The sequence below is a fragment of the Malurus melanocephalus genome, unplaced genomic scaffold (assembly GCF_030028575.1).
Source record: "Malurus melanocephalus ecotype Western Australia unplaced genomic scaffold, MMel_1.1 scaffold_287, whole genome shotgun sequence".
Lineage (NCBI taxonomy): Eukaryota > Metazoa > Chordata > Aves > Passeriformes > Maluridae > Malurus > Malurus melanocephalus.
This window is the reverse complement of record NW_026623519.1, coordinates 201561-215407: the sequence shown is the minus strand read 5'-3', so window position 1 is coordinate 215407 and position 13847 is coordinate 201561. Positions and strand designations below refer to the sequence as shown.

The window sequence follows — 13847 nt, the reverse complement described above, 5'->3', positions numbered from 1 at the left end:
CCTGTCCCCGGTCCCCGGGCAGCAGCAGTGGGTCCGTGCTCGCAGGACACTCCTGGCCAGTGTGGGAGCAGCAGAGCCGCAGCTCCTTCCCCAGGAGATGACGCTCCCTGCAGTGMCCTCTCTGTCTCTCTTTCCCCGTGGAACACATCCCGTACTCGCTCCTCCRCTCCTCTGCTCCCGGCTGGCAGCATCGTCCTCAGCCGGGGCCAGGGGCTCCTCCTGGGACCAGCGTGACACCGAGGAGTGAGGAATCGACCACCAGCCTCACCCCAGGGCCACGGGTCATCTGTACCCCCGCTGCCACGCCAGTCCTGAGCGGGACACCCAGAGGGGGCACCAGGGGCTGCCAGCGGTGCCCAGCAGTCAGACACAGCCTGGCAGGTGCGGGAGAGGTGCGAGGAGCCGGGAGGGTGCTGGAAGGAGCCTCAGGGATCCTCCCGGCTCCGTGGCGCTGTCTATGCAAGCTGAGTGCTGTTACCCAGTGTCCCCAGTGCAATGTGAGTGCAATGCATACAAACAGAGCTTTGGTGCTGGGAACACTCCACGGCAATTCCCGGGGACAGCTGCGGGGTCCCTGCTCTGAGCAGAGTCCCGGCGCCGCTCACAGTCCCCCTTTCCCAGGGATTCCTTTCTCCATCACCGCCCCTCCCGCCCTGSGGGAGCACAAACCCCTCACCTCGAGACCCCCATCACCCACCGGGGACAACAGGGAGAGGGGAGGGTCCGAGGGGCGCTGGGAGGAGCCAGGGGAGAAAGCAGAGCGCAAAACCCACCGGCTGCCCCGGACCTCCAGCTGTGTGATGCACTCACCGACAGCTGCCCTTTGMGAGCACCCCAGGCTGCACACACAGCTCTCAGGGACCCTCCTGGTGGCTCATGCAAAGCCACCAAAAGATGCTTTCACTGGCTGGTGACCATGGAGAAAAAAACCTGCTTTACTGCTGGCACACGACAAAACCTTCCCTCTCCCTTCCATCCCCTTCCATCTCCTTCCCTCTCCTTCCCCCTGCTTCCACCCCCTTCTATCCCCTCCCAATCCTGAGGTGGGGGGGCTGATGAATTGAGTCTCATTAGAGCTGGATGAGGACCCCTGCCAAAGCCAGAGGACTTGTGTCCTCTTTTGAAGTAGGCAATAAATGTTTTGCCATAGAAGAAGGAAAGGGAGAAGAAGTAAAAAAAAAAAAAAAAAAAAAGTAAATCAAAGGTAGCCTTTCCCTTGGAGTTTAAAAGGATCTTTGCAGGGAACAGTGAATAATAAGGAAGGTGGAACATCTTTTGCTAATGCAATAGAGCTCTTGACCTGCCCGATTCTGCTGAGGAATGAAAGGAGTGAGAGCCCCAGAAGGAGCATTAGATGCACTGGTTATCAATCTTCTTAAGACAATCAGGCCATTCAATGAACACAGTTAAGCAGTGGGGAGTTTCTGCAGTGCTGAGGGTGGAGAGCCTCCCCAGCCAGCTCGTGCTGATCAAATAAAGCCATCAGAGCCTTGAGTGAGCGCCCAGCACAGCTGGGTGACGTGTGTGACCTGTCCCTGCTGTAATGCACCGGCAAGGTCCCTCCACAGTCTGTGGAGCTCAACAGACTCTCGTGATGCTTTTTAAATCCTGAAGTGGCTGTTTGACAAACAAAACTAAAATACCCCTGACAGGAGGCTGTGCTTTGCACAAATGGGAAAATGGAGCCCAAGAGGCCACCAGCAGCTCTGCCTGACTCCTCTCCTCTCCCAAGGTTTGCCAGCTCAGGTCTGCCCCATTCCCTCCTGCCCAGGAGCTCACTCCAGGGGGCGTTTGTGGATGTCACAGAGGTGGTCAGGCAGTCCTGSGGTAGGAGCCTGTGTCACTGCCCTGCTCGGGTGCCACTGACCACCGGTGTCCCTGGACAGAGCCCTCTGTGGGCACAGCAGGGGGTCCCATCCCGTGGGATGTGTGTGAGCAGCTCATGTCCTTCTGAAGGGCACCAGARCTTACCCAGAGAGGGATTTTGGCACTGAGTGAAATCTTGTTGATGTGGCCCCATAAAATCGTCCATTGAACCTTCTAAGAGGATAATTGTGTCCCTGGGAGCAGCGGGGCTGTGCTTGCAGAGAGCCCCTGGTCCGCAGGGCAGGCTCCTGCAGGGCTGGAGGTGCAGAGCCCGGCCTGGTTCTCGGTGGGTCTGGCACTCCCGGGGGCTGGAGCTGCCAGCCCTTCCCGTTCTGGACGAACTGGGGCACGGGGGATGCTCTAGCTCCCAGCTGGGGCGTCCGGGACAGCTCCGGATGGTGTCCAGCGGTGAGGCAGCACCCCCAGAGATGAGCCTGGGATAACAATTCCCGGGCTGGCTCCGGCAGCGGGGTCAGCGRGGCACGGGCGCTCCGCACTGAGCAGGAGCACGATGCTGTTCCCGGAGCACAGCTACAGGAATTGCAGCATCCACCGCCAAACCTGGGAGGATGGAGCCACCCAGAGGTCTGTCCCCTGCTCTGACACCCCTGCTCGGCACAGCAGCAGCTTTCCCTCTCTGAAGGGAGCATCGGCTCCATCCGACCAAATTTTGCCAGCAGAGTTGGGTTTGAAGCCTCTGAGAATGCTCCTCATGGGAACCCTCCCGCAAAAGGCAGAACGAAGCCCCTCCCTCCCAGAACAGAAGGAGAGATGTTTTGAGGCAGGCAATAGGAACTCTCATCATTCTCCCACAGAGGAATAGACATCATTTATAAGGATGGAGATGTCGACAGTCCCATGGTCAAAGAGAGGATCTGGCAAAACAGCGATGTCAGCTTTGATAATGTTCTGTCTGCTGTGACGGCCCTTTTCACAGTCTCCACCTTTGAAGGCTGGCCAGCCTGCGTGGCTTCTCCATGCGTTCACAGCATTGTTAACAGAGCTGCATTTTCCAGAACAATTCACTATAATTTACCAGACATTTTTTTAGGCAATTAAGCAGTTAAAGTGATGATATAAAGAGGGGGGAGGTAAAAAAATCTAAAAATCTGTTATCCTGAATCTGTGCCCTTATTCCCTATTTCAGTAAAAGTAAAAAAAGGTGAACTTCTTTCCACTCTTTAATTCTCAGTCTTCTTGTTACTTTTGCTGTAAGGGGCTACTCCTCACCTCTAATGGATGTAACAAATTTAGATGCTTATCCATTAACGGATGGATGCAAGGCTGCTCCTGGGATATTTAACTCACGAGCTTCCTGCTAGGCTAGGGAAGGGRTGAGTGAATTGCACAGAAAGGGCAGAGTCCCACAGGAACTACYGTCCAGGCTGACCCAGGGCACCCAACACTGACTCCTGAAAAACAATTACCAGGAATTCCCTGCTTAGAATCTCAGAATGGCTTGGGTGGGATGGGACCTTAAAACTCATCCCATTGCACCCCTGCCATGGACAGGGACACCTCCCACTGTCCCAGGGTGCTCCAAGCTACAATGTCCAGCCTGGCCTTGGACACTTCCAGAGATCCACCAGCAGCCACAGCTTCTCTGAGCACCCTGTGCCAGGGCCTCCCCACCCTCACAGGGAAGAACAATTCCTTCCCAATATCCCATCYATCCCTGCCCTCTGGCACTGGGTAGCCATTTCCCCTTGTCCTGGCACTACGTGCCTTTGTTTAAACAAAGATAATTTCATTTTTAAAAAAAGAGGAAAAAAAATCTTCACAGGATGAAACAGGTCAGATTCTCAAGGCAATTCCTGTCCTTTGGAGATCCTTTCCCAACACSTGTGGCCACCTCTTTCCTTGCTAAAGAGTGACAAGGATCCCAAATTTTGTTCAGTCAAAAAACAGCTCTTGTTTCGTGCATCATCCGAAGCCTCCCCAGCAAGGAGAAAGATGCAGRAAAATCCACACCTGCTTCACTGCTGGGAAGGGATTTATCAGCTTTGTCAGTAATAACATCCTCGATGACCCTCTTTTCCAAACCTCAGCAGCCTCCTGTGTACCCACAACCACCCCCAGGTTAAGCTTTCCTGGATGCTCCAGGCACATCCCTTGCACTTCCAGATGTTCCTCAGCTGAGGGAGAAATCAGGGATTTTTGAATAAAAACCACCAAAAACTTCCTTTCATTTATTATTTTTGTTTAGAAATACCTTTAAGCTTGAACTCACTTTTTACATTACACTTTTTACTGTAATGTACAAATATCCCATCAATCCCTTTATTCCCTTGTTCTGATGTGTGCAGCCATGGCCATCAGAGCTGGGGAGGAGAAGCAGCTTTTACAAATTAACAGCTGTGCCTAAACCTGCCTTTGGAGGAGGTAAAATACGAAAATGCTGAAACCTTTAGCATAGTATAGAACTATGTCCTGYTCTGGGGAGCCTTGGGCAGCCAGTGCCCCCCAGTCCACGGGGTTTGAGGGGCTCCAGGCTCCCTCCCCTCATCTCCCCACTCTTCACCATCCCTCCTTTATCTGATTTCCTGAATTATTTAATGGCCCTGGTGGGAAGAGACATTATTTTTCCAGGCAGCAAATTGCAGAGGACACYGCAGGGCATTCCCCTCTGCTGGCATTTGCCTTCTACCCGGTCAGCCCTGCCGGGCCCCGTGAGAGCCGTAGCTCCCTCACCAAGGGGGAGAACACTGCAGGGTTACGGCTGCATGCTCTGMAGGTTGGGAGATGGCTCAGCCCTGCTGTGGAACATTGCCAGTGTGATCCCGGCAGGACACGGGGTGCAGCGCCCGCAGCCCTCGGACACTCCCCGGGATGGAGCCGAGGGACCGCAGCTTCCTTCCCCCCTCCCTGTCCCCTGCTGCCTGCCCGGAGCCGGGGCCTGGCAGGGGCTGTGGCTCAAGGKTTTGGTTCCCAGTCCATGTAGCCTCCCGAGATGCTGGAGCCCCCGCTCAGCTCGGTGGCAAGCGGACGGAGCCAGCCCTGCAGGGTTCAGGACATTGCTGCTGCAGCTCCTCCCTCGGGAACCCACCGGCTAGGGCGGGGGAGGGACCGGGGCACCCAGGCCGGTGGCAACCATGGATTTTTCCCCTACTGATGAACACATTTGGAGTTTATTTGCATTGAGGCTGCCTGGCGGCTCAATAGCGCTGTCCTGATGAGCCCCTGTGCAGTCAATGCCTCCCGTGCGTTAATTCCAGGCTCCAGCACAGCCCATGCTCTCTGGAACACCGCCCCATCCCTGCTCCAGCTCCCCTCTGGTTTGTACAACCCAGGTTTCCAAATCGCAGCCCAAAGCAGAACAGGAGGTGCAGGTTTTCGGAGGGGAGCAGGGGTGGAACAGCTGAGCACACCAGGAAGGAATGGCTGGAGACAAAACACCCCTTTTCCAGGAGCAGGGCCGCCCAGCTGCCTCTGTGGCAGCTCTGCTTGACAATCCCCAGCAGCAGCAGGGGTAAATAATTTCCTTTCTCAGAGAAAGCCATCAGGGAGCACCACTCCATCTTTTTCCAGATTCCAGGAGCTCGCTGCCAGCCTATCCATCTGCAGCAGATGGTGCAGCCCATGCCCAGCTGCCAAAGCAGCGGCAGATATAAACATTGTTCCAAACAAAGGTGGTGCGTGTTGAAGAGACCCTGGCAATCCTCTCCCTTCTGATAGTTGTTGGGGGCTCCAATGGATTTCTAYCGTGTGATTTCTGGATTAGAAAAATAAGGGTACAATTGTAGCAAACGCCAGAGAAATCTAATAAAACCAGAAAAAGACTGGAACTGAACCACAGTGGACAGAGACAGGCAGGGTCACCACAGGAAAACAGTAAGCAAAGAACAGAAATCCAACTTACCAYTGAGCAAGGAAAGAGAAAGCCCCAAGGGAGAATTGCTGGTTCAAAAAATAATTAACCYTGAGCTCACTTTAGTTTAAAACCACAGCACTTCCAAGCTTTCTACACTTTCCCAYCTTCAGTTTGCTTTTAGAGAGCAGGAACTGCCCTGGCTCATTGCTGCACACACCCAGCCTGAGCTCCAGAACTACACAGGGAGCAATTCCCAGTGYCACCATGGAACCAAAATCCACCCCAAAAAGGACAGGAGTGCCCTTACTGCTGCCTTGGCCGCAGGCAGGAGGTGGTGGAAATCACAGGGGAAGCCCAGGGGCCACTGGAGCAGATTGTGTGGCTTCTGTTTGCAATAAAACACGGGAGCAGTGCAATGGGGTGACAGGAAGGCAGCTCTCCACAGCCAAAGGGAGCACATCCCTCATTTCTGAATCCGCAGGGTGGATGGAATGAGAAGCAGCAATCCCTGGTGAGGTGCATGAYTACACATAGGCCCCACAGCAGAAAACTGTCCCTGAGGCTGGAAACTCTGCTTTGGAATATCACTGAGCCCGTGGTGGCAGGGAACAGGAGAGGAGGAGCACTTTGGGGATGGATACCCTGACCCTGGGCTTTGCGCAGTGACTGCGGGATCAGGATTGGGGCAGCCCTGGGGCATCCAGCTCCCGGCACTGCTCAGTCATAAGGGATTGGCTTTACCTGTGCTAAGCAGGGCTATGCACAACTCAGGGGCACAAACAGTGCCAGTCTATCCTGGCACAGCCCTGGCACAGCCCTCTGGAGGGGGAGAGGGTATGGAGGCCATGCCTCAGCACCCTTGACAACACTCTTGACCCCAAAGCAGCGTGGATCCAGAGCTGCAAAGCCATCCCAAATTCCAGCCCGTGTGCTGGCAGCAATGTGTATTCACACACCCCCAGCCTCTCTCAGCCTCTCAGGTACCAGCATTCATCTCAGCTGCAGGAAGGGGCAGTGTTAGCATCACCCACGGCTTTGGACAGGCACAGAAATATTCCTCCATGTTGCCACTTGTCTTTTACACATCCCTTCCTTCCTGCTAATTCCCACTCTTCCCTCACAGGTTTTTATCCTCACCTTGTAAACACCCAATAAGCTGCTTCCCATATGCCCTCTTCCCTTTTCCCTCAGCATGCAGTGCAACCCTGTAAAGCAGCTGCTACACYTGTGTTTAGATGCAGGTTTGCTGCCTCTGTTCCTGCCCCACAGAGGGACAGCTGCCCCAAGGCCCAGCCGCTCCCCACCCATTTTTGCTCTAGCTAGACRTAACAATGGGAGATAAAAGTGGGTGTATAAAGAGGGATGGGGATATTTTATAAGGTCAGATAGTGACGGGAACAAGGGGAATGGCTTTGTACTGAGAGACGGCAGGGATAGATGTGATATTGGAAAGAAATTGTTCCCTGTGTAGTGGGAGAGGCTCTGGCACAGGGTGGYTGCCCCTGGATCCCTGGAAGTGCTCAAGGCCAGTTTGGACAGGGCTTGGAGCAGCCTGGGACAGTGGGAGGTGTCCCTGCCCATGGCAGGGGGTGGGATAGGATGGGGTTTAAGGTCCTTCCAACCCAATCCAGCCTGGGATTCCATGATTAGCTGTCCCYACTACAACCTTGCAAAAAGAAAAAAGGCACCACAATGAAAGTACAATTTTATTMTCTTTTCTCAGCTGCCAAAAGTGCAGTTCATCATGGGAACCTGACCATTACAAACTGTTAATTTTCAGGGTGCTCTGGTTTTGAGCAAAACCAGATGATTTCCAATTAAAACAGAGAATCCAGTTCATGTGGAAATCTGACTTTTTATCTCATGTTGGCTTGGTCCTTAAGACCTGGGTGACTACAGTCCAATAATTCTGATTCTTGTCACCAAACTGTTCCCTGTTACATCAGCCAAAACAGAGGGTCAGCAGTAAATACAAAAGGGTTTAATGGAATGGGAGGGACAGCAATGAGACTGGGTRGATGCAATGGGAGGAATTTTGCTGTGGCTTTGAGACAAATCCCAGTGAGCTCCATGAGCATCTGACCCAGCAGTGAAACAGCTGTGGTCACAGCACCGCAGCACGAGCCCGGGAAGAGCTGGCCTTCAGCTCACAGCCTGGGTCTGGGCTACCAGAACCAGCCAAGACCACTCCGTGGGCTCATAGCCCTAAGCCAAGCAGGGCACCAGCTCCAGCCCAGCAGCAGGAGGGAGCAGGGATGCAGAGGACAGCTGAGTGCAGGAGGATCTTGACAGTGGTAGATTTAGGGTTGGACTCCATGATATTAAAAGGTCTTTTGCAGCTTTAATGATCCTGTGAGTTTGTGCATGGTTTGTGTTCTGAGATGCCACAGAAGGACTGGGAAAACCTCAGGGGTCCAAAGCAGCCATGTGGCAGCACTCAGACTCCTCTGGTCTCCCCACAAAGCTCAGCATCCTCCTGGCTTTCCCACATCTGCTTCTCCAACAGGAAGAGGATCAGCTGCATTACAAGCCTTTAAGCAGCTGGCATGGTTGGAGAAGAGAAGGGTCACGTTAAAAGCTGTCTGCTCCTAAGGGGCCCTTGGCTCAGTCCACSTGCACACCCTCAGGCAGCTCCACCACCACAGGGGCACAGTCATCAGGCTCAGCCTCGAAGTCCCATCTGAACTTCTTGGTCAGGTGAGCCTTGAACTTCTCAGCCTTTTTCCTCAAAGTCTCATCCACAGCAGAGCTGCATGTGCAGGAGAACAGCACCTGAAATACAGAGCAGAGGTCAGAAAGGGCTCACCTGCGCATCTCCTCCCTACAGAGACACCAGGGAGCACCAGGAGGGAGCCAGCTGAGGATTTACTCCCCTGGGACTACTCCAACTTTGGGGGAGACCCAACCCAATCACTYCTCACCCCACACCCCAAGGCCATCCTGCCTTCACACCTCTGAGTCATGACCAGAAATATCTGCACTCAGATAAGAACAGGTCTGAAGCAGGGGTGTATTTGTAACTGAATTTGTACCACAGCATTCTGAAATACAAAATGTGAAATAAGGAAAATGTCTGAGCAGAAGGAAYTAAAACCAAATAAAATACTAGCAGCCAGATTTCCAGCAAGCATCCAAAAGGACAACAGATAATTGCACACATCATTYCCATGGGTAGAGATCTCCTAAAGCATTTCTGTAATTTGGTATTACCAGGACCTTAGGATACAGAAGAAACTTGATTAAAAGATCTCGAATGTAAGAGAGGAATGGCAGCTCTCTGGAAAAAGTCTGATTATCCCCACCCTGCCATTCCCTTGTGCACAGAGTGCTGAAGTCTGGAGGAACTTCTGCCTTCCATCCCCCAAACACAAACCCAATAATGTGTCACAAATTCACAGCTTCTGCTGGCACCYCAGAGGGAAAGCACCTGGGTGTGATTAACAAGGCATTTAGCCCCAAAGCCCAGCTCTTACCAGCCTGATTCTGCTTCTCCTGAACTTCTGATCCTGAACTAATTTCCATARAAAGAAACCTCCTCTGGGGAAAACACAGCCTCTTATTTGGGAGAGACCTACTGAAAGATGGATAAAGCACTGACAATGAGCAGCAAAGTTTGTTGCTTTGTGGATGAACATTTGCCTTTTCCTTGCTCATTCTAGTGGAAAACTGCCTCTTTCTAACAGAACTAACCACAGCAATGCTGCTGCTAGGGCAAAAAAGGATAGGGCAAAAAAGGATAAAAAGATGATACTTCCCACTTCTTCTCAATGAACTGTGCGTTAGATTTTTTTTTCTTTTCTTTAAGCACTGGCAGGGCTGCACAGACAGTGGTGGTTGTGCTGTGCTCTTGCCACTTTGGATCAAACTCCCAAATTAAAGCTGGTGTTCGCAGAGCTGAGCAGGAGCTCAGACAATGCCCTCCCCCACAGCTCAGAGCCACTGCCCATGCCCAGCTGGGGAAGGGAATTCTGGCGTCTGTGCAAAGTGAGGGGCAAAGCAAGGCCCAGAGCTGCCCTGGCACTGCTTTGGGAAATCCCACGGGAGCAGAGAAATTGAGAGCTCCGAGTGAGTAAGGGCTCGGTTTGCAAAGCTTTTCTTTGTCACTGGGCTTAAGGTGATCCTGACACCAGCACAGCTCCTGCTGAGGCAGTAGGACATAGGCTGGTGGAGCCCAGGGCTGGACAAGGCTCAGGCAGCCAAGGGTGCTTCCCAAATTGCCCTCGGGGGAAAGAACGGCCAGCTGCCACATTTGGGTGCTGCTGTGAATTGCCAGCACTGCTCTGAGTGTGCTGCAGAGCTGGGCTGTCCAGACCTGCACTGGGATGGAAAAACCTACCAGCACAAATAAAATACAAATTAAAAAAAAAAAAAGAACTAAACGAGACTTGTAAGAATCCAAATTCAAAACTCTGAAAGCCACTTAATTAAAGCAATGCTTCCCAAAACATCTGACCCAGCAATTAAAACCAAACACCTCCACCCTCCCCAAACCTACAGCAAGAACTTAGGGTTAACAAAGAGAGGAGTGGAACTGTTGCTTGGGAAAGGAGAGGGCACAAAACTGCATTGAGCTTCTGCAGCACAACTTCCCCCAGCTTCCTGCAGGGCTGCTTGCACTGCCGAGCTTTGTCAGCGTGTCTGCTTTGGGGTTTTTTTGTGAACTAAACTTTGCTCAGCCAGTTTGCTGCCCTGCCAGCATGGTCACAGTCAGTGGGAGTCACTGGTTTCACTGGGGCTCAGCCACAGATCTGCCCCTGCCTGTCAGCAAAAGCAGCATCTTCTGCATTTTGGAATAACCACAAATTCCCTCTGGATAAGAACTTGACTGCAGGAAATCTTCAGCTGTGCTAACAGAAATGGAARAGCTTCCTAGCTAACATCACTGCCCTCAGCTCAATAAGATTTTGCTGAACTGTCCTGCATAGTGAGCAGACCATTCCAGCTGCCCAAAAATCAGCATCACCAATCCCTTAYGCCAAAGTTTTTTGTGTTGTTTTTTCAAGAATGAATGGCATTTTATAAAAATTAAACATCCTGCACTTCCCCAGCCTCTCTTGTAGCTGTTCAGCTCAATTTCTTGTTGAATGACACTAGGAAAAAGTAAAAAATCCCCATGTKCTTAGACAGGCTCCCATCTCCAAAACAGCTTAATTCCTTTGGCAGCTTCTCCCCAAATTTGATGTCCTGCTGCCCTCTGTCCCACTCCCAAATCTCAGGGCACTGTCACAATCATACCTGTAAAGTGCTGGTTAAAAAGTTGTCGTGGGAGACGATGTCCACAAAAAAATCTGCCGGGATCTCGTTGAGCTGGTGATACAGCACAGAAATGAGGTTGATGTAAAGGTCTTGGTACTTCCCTATGGCCTCCTCTGATCGGCACAGCATGTTCAGGAGTCTCTTCCAATGCTCAAAGGCATCGTACACGTTCCCAATCAGGAAGCAGATGAAGGCAAACTGCAACTCAGCTGGGTGGGTTCAGAGAAGGGAAATAAAACAAAACACAGGTAAGACTAATCAGATATCCAGGGAATATGTCCTCCCCAAAGCTCTGCAAATGATTTACCAACCCTGGTTGGTTTTTGGAAGTGCATCCATACTCCAAACACTGCTCTGTACTGATGCTCTGCTCTGCTGCAAAGCAAAGCAGAATGGAGCAGGTCACCTCTAACTCTGAATATCAGCACTGGAGAGAGCAAACAGCAAGCAACAAAYGCAAACATCAAACCCTGCTGTTATTCTGTGAGTTCAGCCTGCCTGTGCTGAGTGGCCAGAACAACATGGAACTGCAAATACCCCCGACATGGAATGCTGGCAGAGGTCAGCAGCACATCAACAAGTGGGTTTGCCTTGTTGAATTAAGGGTTCATCACACTGGATGCTTGGTATCAGCTATTTTGCCACTGCTCCCTAAGGCAATGTGTTGTCTCTACAGTTGTCTTTAATAGTTTTGAAAAAGCATAAATTGTATAATGTTAATGTACTGTGAAAGGAGTAAGGGAGAAACAAAGGCCTATTCCAAATCCAGGTTCCAGCTGGGAAACTGTAAGAGCTTCTCCCTCCATCCTGCAAGGAAACAAAACCCTGCTCCAGGATCTCCAGAGACTCAGTATTTATTTGTATCACAGGCSATAAAATAGGCTGGGGAGGTCTGGTGTCCCCATAGCAGGACTGGCACAGCGAGGACACTGCCACTATCATGGACAGCACATGGAGCACACACAGAATACACACAGAGCTGTGCTGCCATAGTGACAGCCAGGGAAGGACCCGTCACCTCACCAGGAACCTCCCCAGGCAAACAGGAACAAGGGTCTGGCGGGGTCCAGCCCCACTTGATGTTACCAAGACTCAGTAAGATCCAGCTTCAAGACGYTCTCTCAACAGGTGAGATGCCAGACACCAGGGCCACCTGTTGCTGCTTTTGACTTAATCTGGGGCAATATGAGCCCCCASCACCACGTCTTCACCTGAGAGAGTCACGGAAYGGAATCACAGAATATCCTGAGCTGGGAGGAAGTCCAGGTCCCACCCCTGGCCCTGCACAGACACCCCAACAATCTAACCCTGTGTATCCCTGAGAGCGCTGTCCRAATGCTCCTGGAGCTCTGGCAGCCTCGGGGTTGGGACCATTCCCTGGGGAGCCTGGGCAGTGCCCAGCACCCTCTGGGSACAGAAGAACCTTTCCCTGCTCTCCAGCCTCACCCTACCCTGGCCCAGCCCCAGCCGTTCTCTGGGTCCTGTCCCCATCACAGTGAGCAGAGGTCGCAAATGCCTCTTGGGAGCAGCAGCAGCCCCCGGTGAGGTCTGATCTCAGCCTCCTGCAGGCAACGGGAACAACCCCTACAGGCTGCTAAAATCTCCACCAACTTCTGTCCTGCCCTGCTGAGAAACACGTCGGGGCGCATGGAACAGGCAGAGGGAACAGGCACAGGTCTCATCCCGCAACCGTGCCACGGAAATGCCTTCCACCCCGGGCGGTGCTCACCGAGCAGGCCCAGCGGCCGGCCGGGGTAGCGCTGCTCCATCACCCGCTGCAGGGCGTAGCTCAGGTCCATGCTGTGCCGGGTGATCTCCTCGGGGGTGGCCCCGTCGGGAAAGGCCTGCCGGGGCAGCTCGGAGAAGCGGATCTGGGTGCCGGCCCGCGGCCGCATACGGGGCAGCCGGGCCAGGCCCTCGGCGTAGCTGCGGCACTCGGCGCCCAGCGGCGCCCGGACCTGCCCGGCGCGGTCCCGCGTGTGCCGCCCCGCCGTCTCGGGCAGCACCTCGGCGAAMGCGCAGATCTGGCCGCTCTCGGGCTGCAGCTCCTCGGCCACCGCCTCGCTGATGAAGTTGGTCAGCGACACCCACTTCTTCAGCGTCTCGTAGGGGTAGGGCCCGAGGAAGGGGTCCAGCTCCCGCAGRCGGTCCCGCAGAGCCTCGCCCTGCTCGGGGGGCTCGGGCCGCACGGCCTCGCCCGCGGGATCCCAGCGCAGCACCCGCACCTCGCGGCGCCGCAGGCTGAGGAAGCGGCCGGAGCGCGGCCCCGAGTCCCGCCCGCCCGCGCCGCCCGCGCTGCAGTGCACGAAGTGCAGCCCCGGCGGCACCATCTTCACGCCGCGGAACCGCGGCCCCACGGCCCACGCGCTATAGTCGATGCCGAACTCGGTGCCCTCCGGCACGTCCAGCACTACCACGGCCGCGCCCTCGAAGAAGAGCTGCCGGGCGAGCGCGGGGTCCGGCCGCGGGGCCGCCATGGCCGGGCCACACCGGCCGCTGCGAACGGCCCTGGAGCGAGCGACGCTGCCCGGATATCCGGGACAGGCGCTTCCGGCACCGAGCGGGGGCTGCGGCAGCGGGCGGGGGTGCGCTCTGCCCTCACGGCAGCGGGAGCTGCTTCGCTCTTGGCGCTGGTTTCCACTGTGGTGGTGCCCAGCGGGCAGCGGGCAATGCCACCCGACCACTCCCAGCTCGGTCCCTTTCCCCCCCAGCTCGGTCCCTGTTCCACCCAGCCCACCCCCAGCTCGGTCCCTGTTCCACCCAGCCCATCCCCAGTCCCCAGCTAGGCGTTGTTCCCCTTTGCCTCTCCATGGCTGGCGGCTGCTCCCCGCTGACCCATGTCCCCAAAGCTGGTCCCCAGTCCCCCCAGCTGGCTGACATTCCCCTGGGCCCCCCGTGCTCCCAGCTCTGCAGT

The 13847-nt window shown here is 54.3% G+C and overlaps 1 protein-coding gene across 1 annotated transcript; it reads right to left on the bottom strand.

Annotated features, from left to right (window-relative positions):
- Positions 1-7370: 7370 nt before the first annotated feature.
- Positions 7371-13465, bottom strand: AAR2 (AAR2 splicing factor). The gene is made up of 3 exons (XM_057376696.1): positions 12663-13465; positions 10913-11142; positions 7371-8449 (listed from the first exon to the last, which is right to left on the bottom strand). Exons 1-3 carry the CDS (start codon positions 13408-13410, stop codon positions 8282-8284), a joined length of 1146 nt encoding a protein of 381 aa, XP_057232679.1. The 5' UTR covers positions 13411-13465; the 3' UTR covers positions 7371-8281.
- Between the last annotated feature and the right edge of the window lie 382 nt (positions 13466-13847).